Source organism: Lissotriton vulgaris, chromosome 11, assembly GCF_964263255.1.
Source record: "Lissotriton vulgaris chromosome 11, aLisVul1.2, whole genome shotgun sequence".
NCBI lineage: Eukaryota > Metazoa > Chordata > Amphibia > Caudata > Salamandridae > Lissotriton > Lissotriton vulgaris.
In genome coordinates, this window is record NC_141699.1 from 650,944,661 (window position 1) to 650,959,009 (window position 14,349).

A 14,349-nucleotide genomic window follows, 5' to 3' on the forward strand; every position below is an offset into this window, starting at 1 on the left:
TAGGTTTCAAACAAATGGTGTTGTCTTACGCAGAGACAAGAGTCTTTTCATGGCAAAAGAGGTTGAATACTTGGGACATCTGGTGAATGAGAATGGCATTCTTCCAAAAGCGAGTCTAGTTGATTCCATTGTTAAATCCAAGGCTTCTTCTGATAAAGCCACTCTTAAGTCGTTCTTAGGTTTATGTGAATTTTGTTCACATTTCATTCAAGATTTTGCGAGCAAATTAAGACCCTTGTCTCAAATGTTAATGAAAGGAGTGGTGTTTGAATGGACCAGAGAATATCAAGTTGTTTTTGATTGGGTAAAACAACATTTAGTTTCTCCTATGGTCCTTAAACATTATGACCCGTCTCTCACTTGTACTCTTACGATTGATGCAAGCAATGTTGGATTGGGAGCTGTTCTCTCTCAAAAGAAAGGAGGAGAGGTTAGGACCATTGGATTTGCATCCGTGGTTCTATCTCCTTCAGAAGTAAAGTACTCAGTTATCGAAAAAGAACTGTTGGCATGTTGGTGGGCTGTCATGAAATTCAGGAACTTCATTTGGGGACCACAAGCTGTTAGTCTTTATCCTCAGTGGAAAGAATGTCAAGAGTTTCACCCCCCAAAAGTGTACGGTTGCCGTCTAAACTCCTTCAGTTTGACTTCTCTGCAGAAAATATTCCAGGTTGCAAAAATGGGTGTGCAGATTTTTTTTCTCGTTCTTCTGACATTATGGAAGATGAGCCAGACATAAGGCAAGAGGACAAAGCTGATTTCATTGTAGCAGCAGTGGATCTTCCTCGTCTGTGTGCAGTCTTAGAAGAAAAATGGCGACAAGCTCTCAAGGCTGAGGTTTCCTTAGCTCAGGTCATGAGCATTGTTGAAAATGGTTGGCCCAAGGAGAGGAATTTGTCCTTTGACTTTAAAACTTTTCTACAAGTTGCGGATGAACTGACAATTGAAGATGGTCTGTTACTTAGGGGAGATAAGCTTGTCCCTCCCCTTACTTTAAGAGCAGATTTATTTAGAAATGCACATGAAGGACACCTTGGTACCACGTTAACAAAAGAAAGGGTGCAATTTGTCATTTTGGTGGCCCTCCATGGATAACCTGGTGGATGAGAATGACAAATCTTGTGTAATATGTTCAAGTTGTGATAAGGCTATCAAGTTGAGCACTCCTCCACTTTCTCCCATAGAATTGCCTTCTGCACCATGGGTAAAGTTGGGGTTGGATATTGTAGGTCCTTTCCATGCTCTTGATTCATCTTCAAAGTTTGGCCTGGTTCTCATGAACAACTATTCTAAGTGGCCTGAGATCAAGTTTGTTATAGAAGTAACAGCCAAGACAGTGGTAGAGTTCCTAAATTATGTTTTTTTGAAGGAAGGGTTTCCAGAGTTTCTGGTAACAGATAATGGGACACAATTTGTTGCTTCATAGTTTGAAAGTTTCCTTCACAATTGTGGTATTAAACATCTCAAGAGTTCACTTTACCACCCCCAGACAAATGGCTTGGTTAAACGTATGAACAGGTTGTTAGGTGAATGCATTCAGTGGGCTCTGTCTAACAGTGTGTTGTCGCTAACTCTGTGAGGAGTATGTTGTGGTTTTACCGCACAACTCCTCACTCAACTACAGGTGTGTCACCTTTTGAGTTGCTGCGTGGATGCAGGGCTGCTATGACCTTTTGTCTTGCTTGGATGAGTAAATGGGTCAAAGGTACATAATGGTCTGATGAGAGTGTTAGAAGAAAAGTGAACTTGGCTCAGAACAAACAAAAAAACCTATTTGAACGCAAGAATGTGTACTAAGGAAGTTAAGATCAGGTGATTTTGTTTATATAAAAAAAACCTGTCCATGTACAGAAGGGTTCATCAAAGCTTACTTCACTGATTACGTTCTGTCAAGCTAAGCAATGGGCAATGGTGGAATAAATCTCTTAGTAAAGAGAACCGTTTCTTGCACTCGATTAAGAGGTCAGACTATTGAGAAAAGTATACATTGTGTGGAAAACCTGCCCCTAGATCTTGTGCACGTGCTGATTTCAGTTTAGATTGTTAGAGGGAACCTAGGGCCAGATGTAGGTAAAATAGATTTACCGATTTTTAATTACCGAATTTTACCGATTCGGTAATTAAAAATCGGTAAATCTAAGGGGTGGATATGTAGGTATTCCAGATGTGCTGGAATACCGATTCGGAAGAATTCCGTATTTACCGATTCAGTAATTACCGAATCGGTAATGCCCATTCATTCCTATGGGCTTTGAAGCCCATAGGAATGAATGGGCATTACCGATTCGGTATTTACCGAATCGGTAAATACCGATTTTCACAAGGGTGCAGGGGGTGTCACTTTGACACCCTCTGGCACCCCTAAAACAGGCTCGGGTGTCATGTGGCAGGCATACATGCCCTAAGGGCAGGTCTGCCTGTCACATGGCATAGGTGTGCATGCACACCGGAATCGGTATTTTACCATCAAATTGGATTTGATGGTAAAATACCGATTCGGTAAGGCCTCTGGGACTCTGAAAGAGTCCCACCTACATCTGGGTGCCTCAGAATCAGTAAAATTACCGAATTTTTATTTTACAGAATCGGTAAAATTACCGAATCGGTAATTTTACCGATTCGGTAAAATAATGCCCCCTACATACCTGTCACCCATTTACCGATTGGTAACGGCCAAAATCGGCCGTTACCGCTCGGTAAATGGCCTCAAACGGCCACCTTCATCTGGCCCCTAGTCTTCTTTACCACAGAAACATTAGCCAAAACAATTGTATACGGGGTGGCTTCCGGAGGGGAATGTGAGTTCCTCATGCCTGACATATTTCCCCGGGCCATGTTTTGGTGCCCTTGATTGTTTGGACTCTTACCCCTATTGCTCATGATATGGGCTTCACTTCCTAGGGAGACCCGCTTTGGGACATTCACCAACTGCTCTTTCCCTACACATGTGCCCTGTTTATGGCGTAGTTGTTCTATTTGGGTTAGGGTGGGTTGAGATGCACTTACTCCTGACAGCCCAGCTCTAGGCGAGTTGTTAAATCTTTCCAAATTTGGTGGTGCATGATACGCCGGTGCACTAACACTCACACAGCGATCATCAAGTTGATTAGGTAATGGACCCCTGCTTACGCTTGGATGTGCAGTTTGCAATCTACATTCACTTGGAGCATGCAGAGTCGAAGGCACCGAATATACAAATTTTTCCAAATTGAGTAGTCTCCCTTGTGTTTGAGTGAGTAAATGCTTTAATGGATTCAAAAGGGCTAAAACAATAGATTCTAACTTTTCCGAAAAAGCCTCCTGCCCGTGAGCTGGGATTGAATTTATATGCCCGGTATCCTTCACAATTGTATTATTCTCCTGTGTAATTTCTCTCCCCGCTATTTTGGATTTACCCCCCTGGCCTTTTGAGGTATGACTGTTTATTCAGACCCTGCCCCTTACTTCTCCTGGATAGGGGAGCAGGACTACTTCCTTTCTTACATTTACAAAAACCACAGTTGATGGACAGAATCCAGAACAATGTCATACACTCACCCCAGTACAGAGATCTGGGCCTAAATCCATCTGGCTTTTTTTGTTGGTTTTTTTTGCACTCCACACCACCCCAGTTCAGACATGGCCATATGCAAATCAGTCTGACCCTGTGCCTCATGGGAACAGTCCAGCCCGAACTGCCAAGCCATGCCTTCCCTGGACCGGAAACAAGCTTCCGAGGACCGGTTTCTGGCATTCCAGCCGTCTTCAGCCCGGCTTGCTTGAATCCAGTGGTGTGGAGTGCATGGGACTCAAGTCTGAACATACCCATCCCACTCGGGGTGACAAATGCAAAAAACACAGTTGATGGACAGAATGCTCAGACGTGAGTCCCATGCACTCCACACCACTGGATTCAAGCAAGCCGGGCTGTTTTGCATTTGTTAAATTTAGCTTTCTGTCCTCTGGTGGTCATAGTGGGTCTGTGCAATTTATTGGTAGCCTCTGTGACTTTGGGGGCGTCATTGTCATCCAAATCAATTTCCAAGGGCTGAAAAGAGTCTGTCACAGATAAATTGGGAACCTGGGTACTATTTGCTACAGGGGTAGTCATTACAGAGCTAATATGGAGAAGTTGGGGCTCCAATGAAAGCCTGCTCTGGGTAAGCTGTATTTCAAGTATCAAAGCTGACTCAGTCCTAATAAGAAAGGCATCTAATGTCCCTGCTGCCCCCTTCCCATTTATGAATTACCAAAAAGGCCTGCCACACACAGCATTAGGAAGTGGTCGCAATGCAAGAAGAACTGCTTTTACATCTGAAATGTACATTCCGTCAGCAGATGTTTTTTATATTTAATTATGTATCTAATACACACATTGTTTGTGAAAAACAATCCTTTTTTCACTGCACGACATACTGGTTGACTTTACAGCAAAACAAATCAATTACTAGGAATGCCAGAGGATTGTTTGTCGACTGATTTCCATCAGAAGAAACATCCTTTGGCATTCTAGTACCCACACATAGCCGCTGGGCCGCTGGGCTGCTGGACCTCTGATACGGTTTGATGCACCCGGCAGCACCTCCGCTCCTGCTGAGATTCAGCATGTCTGGGTAGTTTGGCAAAGCCCAAAAAAATGACATAATCGAAAATGAAAGCCTGACATACTGGCTTTGCCAATGCTTGTTTTGACCTTGCCTACTACCATGTATATATATTTGTTCCACAAACATCACTTTCAAAGCAGGGGTCATCATTGAGTAGCCTAATTTCTAACTTTAAATATAATATAATTTCAAGACTATTAGTCATAGCCCTGCAATGCATCATTAAATGTATGTATGTGGTGCTTGTTAAGTGCAAACTTAGCCTAAAGGGCAACAGAGCACTGTACGGGGTCAAAGGCAAACATAAGTGATAGCAGAGGTGGCTAATTATTGGGTTGCCACAGCATGGTGATGTAGTGTTCTTTAAAGAGGTGAGTCTTCAGCTTTTTAATAAACTGGAACAGCAGGTGCTCCTGATGGTTGCCAGGATGTTGTTCCGGATCCTTGAAGCACAGATGGAAAGGCCTTAAAGCCTCCAAAAGCAGCCTGTAGGACAGTTGGTCTAATCTCATTTACACAGGGCTGGGGGGGGGGAAGTAATCCTGGTTAAAAAAAAAAAATCTCAAGCCAGTCCCTCTCCCTTCGTCTCCTCATGCAACCTCTCTTCTGTCTATCCATTTTCCTTCTCTTCTCTCTCTTCTTCCTCTCTGATCACTTTCTCTCTACCTTCCACTCCTCCCTCTCTTTCTCTCTTGAAGCCTCCCCATGCCTGCTGCTCCAGTAAATCTCGAGGAGCTTGGGAAAGGGGCAAAGGCACCAGGGAGCAGCCCTAGTCATTCAATTGGCCTCGAAGGATTCCAGCCCACCGGGGAAATGCCCGGAGAAATTAAAGGCCTGTCCGCCATGCATTTATGATTGTTTACTTAACTCCTGAAATCTATGATTGCGTTATTCCCGTTTTACTGTAATGCTGTGTATTATACCTCCATATTATCTTCCTAAACATGTGTGTGCATATACCTCGTAGACACATATATTCTATGCTGTACTAGTTTTGATCTAATCGTCTACGTAAATCTTCATACTGTACTTTAAATGGAAATCCTAAACCTATATGATTAAGTCTGAACTATACAAAACAATTATATAATTGCTGCTAATTGATCCCAGAGGTGGTGTCTAACACTCATTTATCGTGTTGGACAGAGTACCTTTCACGGGCCAGGACATTGCTGTGTCCAGCGGTTCAGGCTTCATTGTGTCCGAAGACGGCCTGATAGTAACCAACGCTCACGTCCTCACGAACAAACAGCGAATTAAAGTCGAAGTCAAGAATGGAGCCCACTACGACGCCAAGGTCAAGGACATCGACCAGAAACTAGACATCGCGCTCATCAAAATAGAACCCGACGTGAGTACCCGTAGCAGTCAGAACAGATGTATTACAAACATTTAATTTATGCTGTTTTTAAATAACTATTGAAACGTTTGTCTGTTTTAAACGTTCACAGTTAACTCGTCAAGTGACGCATAAAATGCACTGACCCATTTCATTTAGTCACGCCAAACATTCGAAGATAATTCTGGAATGTAGCCGCTGTAATTTTTTTTTAATATCGGTTCGGATAACTTTTGTATATATGTACTCATATAGAACGTCGACAAAATGCATATTTTTCAGGTTGTTTTTTTAGGGGGGGGGGGGCAATTTAAGAATTGTTTTTTCCAAACAACACATCTTACGTAATATACAGCCGGATTCATCAAGCTGATATGCGCTCGCAAAGGGCCAGATTCTCAGAATCTGCAGCCTGATTCATCAAGCTGATATGCGCTCGCAAAGGGCCAGATTCTCAGAATCTGGCCCTTTGCGAGTGCGATTTTTGCATTTGGGATTCATCATCCCAAATGCAAAAATCGCTATTTAGAAACTCGGAAATTTGCGAAGAATAGCATTTAAGGAATCTCTATTAGAGATTCCTTAAATGCTATTCTTGAAACATTTTAAAATTCCGAAATCGCAAATTTCGGCCGCTATTTACCGCGAGGTCAAACCTCGTGGTAAATAGCGAAAACTTAGAAAAATGCTTTTAAAAGCATTTTTCTAAGTTGCGTGTTACACACACACATGTCATTAGGACATGTGTGTGCGCAACACCTGTTGAAATGTGCATTTAAGGGGTGCTACAGGGTGTCCTTTGGACACCCCTGGCACCCTTCAAATCGCTATCTTATTTGCGATTAGCAAATTGCTAATCGCAAATAAGGAATACTCCCCATTCATTCCTATGGGCCTTTTGGCCCATAGGAATGAATGGGGAGTTATTCCTTATTTGCGATTAGCAATTTGCTAATCGCAAATAAGGAATCTGTAGGAATCGCATTTAATTTTGCGATTCCTACATGAATCCCGTTTTGCGAGTCTGTAATAGCGATTCCTTATGAATCGCTATTTCAGACTCGCAAAACGGGTCTTTCATGAATCTGTCCGTAGGTCTTTCTTCTACCTTTGTTTCTGGTTCTCTGTCTCCCTTTGGTATTGGACGCCTAAGAGTTGATATAGTGTAATTCTCATGACACGACATAGTGTATAAAACTGATACATGATAAATCACCAAAAGAAAATACAGAGTCTGCTTTACTTTAATATTTTAATGTGTTTTACCGATTAACTTGAAATTAGCAAAGGATGAAATGGGGGGTGCAGTTATTCTGAGTTGTGGTAACTAGAGGGTGAACTTTACCACAAATGTTTCTGTCCATTTGAGCTCATGCTGAAGCAACCGAGCAAACCCTTTAACCACGTGACCCTGGGATTAGCAATGACTGGATCTGATTCATTACGATAATATTGAGGGAGGTACATTTCTTATTTGGATTTCATTAGACATCAGAAATTGTAAAAAACGATATCATTATTCACTAAAATCGAAGCCCGTGGCGTTGCAAAAGTTACTCTTAGGGAGCAAACTTGATACAATGAACAACAGTGAAAATCTAAAAGCTCTGGTCGCAGGTCCCTAGCGCAAGCTGTGGCTTGAGCTGGACTTTAAATAATATTTTCTTTGCGCTGGCCGGGGTGTGCTGTCCAGTCAGCTAATAATTTATGAGGTTCAGAAAAGGCTGCACGTCACTGAAAGGTCATTTATGTTGAGGATGTTTTCATTGAGCGGCAAAACGTTTATCTGCTCCGGGGATCTTGCCAATTGTCAATTCTTCATTTTCCCCAAGGGGGCAGTATTTCATTGCAATGCACGTGTTTTTCTCATCAGTTGCTTATTTATTTAATTCCTGTTTTGACAAGGTGCCAGTGGAACACATTACCTAATCCGCCGCACGATAACGAAAAGGCATTTATTTACATGAAAACTGGTTTCCATATTGCATTTATAGGCTATCCTTGTCGAACTATGTCGTATTATCACTCCGGTAATGGTGGATATATGAGGTTATAGTCTGGAATGTGTTCCGGCGCCTTATAGCAGTTTATTGTGATACATTAATGCAGTCGTTTGGAAAGTTAACGAATACAAATAAGACCTGTTCCATAAGGCTTATCCAATTTCAAATGTGGCCGTAGACTTTTCCTTCTCATATCCACGCCAGTCACTCCTTCCTATTTGCAAGGTAGTGTCATACCACTTTGTTTGCTTGCTTTTTGTAAAATAGTATCATTTATCAAATGACAGTCATATCCCATCAATTATTAAAGGATGGGTACTAAGGGTATATATACCCAAAAACACACCCATAAATGTGTTAATATTACAAAATCAGTGAAAAAAGCAAAATGGTACCTCACGTGCGCACCACCCCAGTCGAGCTTGCTGATTGGTACTCACCAGCTATGCTCACTTTTATCACCATCGGCAACCATTTTGCTGAAAATTATAAGTGTCTCCAAAAAAGTGAAAAAATTAGTTAAAAAAACACATACCCTATGTGTTTTTACCAACTACCACAAAACAAGACCCAATACAATCTAAAAGCTGAAATAAACCGCACAGATTACCAATTTTATTCTTTTCTTGTGCGTTTATTCAGGAATTTAAAACCGGCTGCATATATGCAGACTACCTCTTTTCTTAGCCGACATGTTTCATTGCCATATAGTCTTACAGGCAATTTCGTCGCTGTTGGACACTGGTACACTATTCTTAAAATGACATAAGGGAGCCAGGGTCAGTCGCCCCAGCTCTCCTTATTATCAGGGGAACTCGTATCGTGAGGTCCTCCTTTCGTGGGCATATCCTACATTAGGTTCCGCCAGTACTGCCAGGTCGTGCCTGCTAAAGCGAGACTGCTGCTTACTTGCCATCGGGTGCTTTCTTTGCCGTTCTCTACCCACGCCTCACGGCCCCCGCTTCGCGGGCGCCGTTCGAGGGCTTGTCATCAGCGGATTGCCTGAGTCTGAGAGGTAATCGACGAGGGAACTGCAGAGTGTCAGGGACTGCGAGGACCAGCGGGCGCTGCGGAAACAAACTCGCCTCAGCTGGCCCTCTTCCCGCCCCCTCCCGCCGGACTTAAAAGTGGAGGTTTAATTCAATTCTGTGTGCCTGCTAAAGCGAGACTGCTGCTTACTTGCCATCGGGTGCTTTCTTTGCCGTTCTCTACCCACGCCTCACGGCCCCCGCTTCGCGGGCGCCGTTCGAGGGCTTGTCATCAGCGGATTGCCTGAGCCTGAGAGGTAATCGACGAGGGAACTGCAGAGTGTCAGGGACTGCGAGGACCAGCGGGCGCTGCGGAAACAAACTCGCCTCAGCTGGCCCTCTTCCCGCCCCCTCCCGCCGGACTTAAAAGTGGAGGTTTAATTCAATTCTGTGTGCCTGCTAAAGCGAGACTGCTGCTTACTTGCCATCGGGTGCTTTCTTTGCCGTTCTCTACCCACGCCTCACGGCCCCCGCTTCGCGGGCGCCGTTCGAGGGCTTGTCATCAGCGGATTGCCTGAGCCTGAGAGGTAATCGACGAGGGAACTGCAGAGTGTCAGGGACTGCGAGGACCAGCGGGCGCTGCGGAAACAAACTCGCCTCAGCTGGCCCTCTTCCCGCCCCCTCCCAGTATAATAAGGCACTGAAAGACGCGCTAGCGGGACGCGCGCGGGGCAAAGCGCGGAGCTAAGCCCGGGCAAAGGGCGGGCCCTCTGTGGCCCTCAGTGGCCAAGGTAGGCCGGGCTGGGCCCTGGTATCTTGACTTTTGTCTCTTCAGTCATATGATTAAAGTTACTAGTTTGCGTTATTATATTGTATGGTAACACAAATAAGCCGATAGAAGTATAGGCACGAAGTAGCTGAACTGTTAGTTTCTCTCCCATTTCATTGTTTGAATGTTTATATTATTCTAAAACTGTGTTTTTATAAGTCTGGGAGATTTATTGTAGGCGCTGTTTTAATTTAAATACTATGGAGGCTAAGACATTACGATCCGGGAAGGTTGTAATGGAGAATCACGGTACAATACACGGCCCGAGTCATTTGAGGAAAAAACAAGCTAACAGTGTTATCATGAAAGGTCAGATGCAATTAAAACAAATTTGGGAGAAAAGCTTGAATAGATCGCTTGAAGTTCCCAGGAAATCTGATAATGATCCATTACAGCAACTAAATCCCTGCTTTAATAAGGAGGAAGGTAGTGAGGTGGCCCCTATGGTGGAAATGAAAAGGTCACTAAGTCAGTCTAGTGTGGCAGACCTGCCAACAGGTTCTGAACATATGGCTGTTGCTGATCCCCTGTTAATATCGCAATCTCTGATACATGATACTCACAAGGGGAATGATATTCTGGAAGAAGATGAGGGTGATGTTTCCATAGCTACTAGTATTGACTTTGAACTCTGCGGAAGATATGTGGATAAGACATCTCTACCTCCCATAGTAGTTAATAAAACGCCCAGTGGAGAAACACCATCTGGTCTGCTATTATATAGCAGTACCCCCTCCATTAAATCCACAGATAATTTGTCTCCGCTGAGTAATGAACAATCCCCTCATTTTTATCTATCAGGGATTTGTCCCCTTACATCTTCAAGTTATCCAAAAAACGATAAACCCATCTCTGAGTCACTCATAGCCCTTGAGCAAATTCTGTCTTCCATACTACTGCTAATGGGTAAATTTGCTGTAAATTCAGATTGTATTTTATCCTCAGTTACTGAAATACTGCAGGCATTGTTGGCACAAAATGTGAAAAATGTTGAAAATGAATCTAAGCCTCTTGTTGCTCCATCTAATCCTGCGCCTGTTGTACATCAAGAGGTTGTTTATTCTACTGAAGGGAAGGGAATTGCCCCTTTGGGATTACCCATAGAGGCGGAGACCCATAAGTCCCCTAATCCATGCACCTCATCTGTCCTGCCTCTGAGAATGGAACCATCACTAGTTGAGCAGGAAGAGAATGTGTGTGAAGTAGCTCAAACGGGGGGCCATGATCTTTTTCCCATTTTTGTACATGATAAAAAGGAGCCAGAAGTTCTCTTGGGGTCTCCTCGAGTTGCCAAAATGATAACAAGAGGAAAAAAGGGGAAGCCTATACGTAAACACAAAAAGAAAAGACCTAGACAAATTATTTTTCCAAAACATATAATAACTGAAACGCCCGCTCCCATAGGAAGAGGGTATAGCCCACCTTCTGATATTCCGGATAATGTAGATGTGGAAGGTATCTTAAATGACTCCAATGATACCCCAGTTGAATTAACTACGAATAGGGTGGTTTTTGGATCAGTAATTGAGCCCCCAGATGAAGTAACGTCGAATAGGGTGGTTTCTGGATCTGCAATTGATGCCCCTGTTCCCCATCCTATAAGTGTTGCTGATAGACATTCTCCAATAGTAACAAGAGTATTTAATCCAACAGCTCCTATTTTTCTGCCTCAGAATGATGTAGCTAGGAACGTAACACATCAGTCATCAAAAGGTACTATTTCATATGCGGATACCTTAACATTGGATTTTCTGCCATTACTTGATTCTGATTTAAGAATGAATAGATCTTGGCTACTTAGCTGTTTTAATGAAATTGAAAGCTTAAAGTTGGTCCTGACAAATGATATTGATTTAGTTCTACCTATAAGAACCATAAATGGCCAACGAATTAGGGTAAAGTTTTACTCTAAAATAATTGCTAATCTAGTCCTTCAACAAGCAGAAGCCTTTCAACGTAGAGGAATTGACGTGTTACCTTTTGTTCATAAAAACTTGTGTTTTTCTTTCTCTGAAAGAAATACAAGGTTGTCCTCTGGTCAGGATGATTATCCTGTATGTAATAATGACCTGAAAATTTGGCTCTCCAGAGGCAAACGTATGGTTTCTCAGGTCTTTCCCTTATCGGGTTGCACGGATAACCCTCTAGTTGAAGACGCTTCGAGGTGGAACTGGTTACCGGGAGTTCTCTCAAATACCACCTCGAGAAACCCACGACCATCTTCATATCTTTAACCAGTGTTTAAAAATAGTCTCTTGGAATGCTGCTGGCTTGTCTAAGTGTCCGGGGAAATTTGATTATCTTCTTTCTCTGAATGCGGATGTGTATTGTATACAAGAAACATGGTGTGATACTCTCCCCTATGGAGGGAATGATTACTTCATCCTAGAAGCCGCTGCAACGTCATCTAAAAGGGGCCACGCTAAAGGTGGAATCGCTTGTTTGCTATCTAATACATTACAATGACAATTCTCACACTTCAAGGATGAGAGTAATCTATTCCAATCCATAACCATTTCTAACCTGGATTCTGCTGTACAACGGTCGTCGTTTATAATATTAAATGCCTACATTCCTCCCGAAGATAATTTTACCCCAGTTTTAAAACGTATGTTTTCCTATATAAAGCAGTTATTAGAGGTGGATGACCCCCCATACTTATTACTGGTGGGGGACTTAAATTGTAAAGTGTCCAATACTTCCCTAGACATGTTTAGAAACAAGGTAAAAGAAGAAGTATTTAATATTCCCCAAGCTCTCTTGCCTAATAAAATAAAAACGAATAAAAGGGGCAAGATTCTTCTCGGGGAGCTTAGTGCCGTGGAGGGAATTATTATAAATGGCAGAATGCCTTCTGATTCCCCGGCAAATTATACTCATGGTTCTATTAGGGGTGAATCTATTTTGGACTACGCAATAACAGACTTTGACACGTTCTCTTGCTTTAAAGACTTGGTAATCACCCATACTCCTTTGAGTGACCACAAAATTATTAAATTAACTGTCTCATTAATACCCCCTGAATCTGACCGCTGGTCCCTAAAGAACAAAGGCTTCTCTATTAATTGCCATTCTGGGAGATGTTACTGGGGTTCCAATCATAATATGGATGTACAAAACATCCTTACCCAATTCTTAACTGAACTTGACTCTTGGCAAGGTAGGGAATTCAGGCTCCTTGAAACGCTTATCCAAAAAGTTACTGAAATGGCCAGGAGTAAAGGAAAGCTTAAAAAGAAATATTTCTCTCCTAGTCCTCTATTAAAGTTAAATAAAGAGATTAACAAATTAGTTAGGATGCAATATCTTAATAGATCAGGAGAGATTGGGATACAGTTAGCTTTGTTAAAGAGAAGGAGGGTGAGGTTGAGAGCCAAGCTAAAAAGAGACAAAGAAGATTGGTATGGATCAGTCTAAGAGAAGCATCCAGGAGTAAAAACTCTAGAGCTTTTTGGTCCATAATAAGACAAGGATGTGGTTCTGTAAAAACATCCACTCCTACTGTTATTACTGAAGATGTCTGGACCCAATTCGTGCTCACCTTATATGCATCCAACGAGGCAGGGGGTGACGCTTGGGTTCCAGACTGTAATATTGATGCTAAAATGGAACTCCCCACTGAGTATTCCATAGCTACCGCAATCAAGAGCATGCGCTCTTCCGGGGCTATGGGACCGGACAAAGTGCCCATGTCTATAATTAAGCAAGATGTAACCACTTGGAGCAGGATTCTTCTTCCAGTGTTTCAGGCGTGCTTTAAAAATCGAATAGTTCCCGACTCTTGGCGGGGAAGTATTTTGATTCCAATTTTTAAAAAAGGAGACCGTGATAATCCCTCTAATTATCGCCTAATTGCTTTACTAGATGCGATAGGGAAAATTTTTGCTAAACTTTTATTAATATTAATAACAGACTGGGTACTCTTAAATAATATTATTCCTAGGGAACAGACAGGCTTTCGAAAAGAGCATGGAACTCTAGATAACCTAACTATGCTACATGTAATCGTAGACAAATATGTGCGTGTTCGTGGTGGGGGCATATATGCAGCATTTATAGATTTCTCCGCAGCGTTCGATAGGGTTGACCGACCGACGCTATGGAGAAAACTGACGTCATTGGGTATGCCGCGATATTTACTGGACTTAGTTAAGTCCCTACACTGTAATACTTGGTGTAGGGTGCTACAAGGCGGAGAAAGGGGACTCACTCAAGCAATCCCCTCACGGAATGGTTTAAAACAGGGATGTATATTGGCTCCCACACTGTTTTCCCTGTATATGGCCGATTTGCCAACTGCAGTTGCAGAATGTGAGGGTCTTGCCCCAGTAATTGGAGGGACTGCCATATCTATTCTAATGTATGCAGATGACATACTAGTTTTAGATCTGACCCCGAAAGGTCTTGCTAATCGTCTGCATACATTGAATGATTTCGCGGATAAACACTGTATGAAAATTAATAGCTCAAAAAGCAAGATCATGTGCATCTTTGGCAAGAAGAAGTGCAGATCTAGGAGCTTTAATTGGTCATTAAGCGGAGAAAAACTTGAGGTAGTTAACTCCTATACGTTTCTGGGCAAAATAATATCTTCTAACCTTAGTGAGAAGCCTCACATTGAAAA

General features: G+C 42.6%; 1 protein-coding gene across 1 annotated transcript in view; it reads left to right on the top strand.

Moving 5' to 3' along the window:
- LOC147683286 (serine protease HTRA1-like) overlaps window positions 1–14,349 on the top strand; it is a 567,779-nt gene that overhangs the window by 358,950 nt on the left and 194,480 nt on the right. Inside the window, exon 3 of the mRNA XM_086943738.1 lies at window positions 5,733–5,937. Coding sequence (XP_086799864.1) covers window positions 5,733–5,937 — 205 coding nt within the window. The remainder of the gene's footprint in view (window positions 1–5,732; window positions 5,938–14,349) is intronic.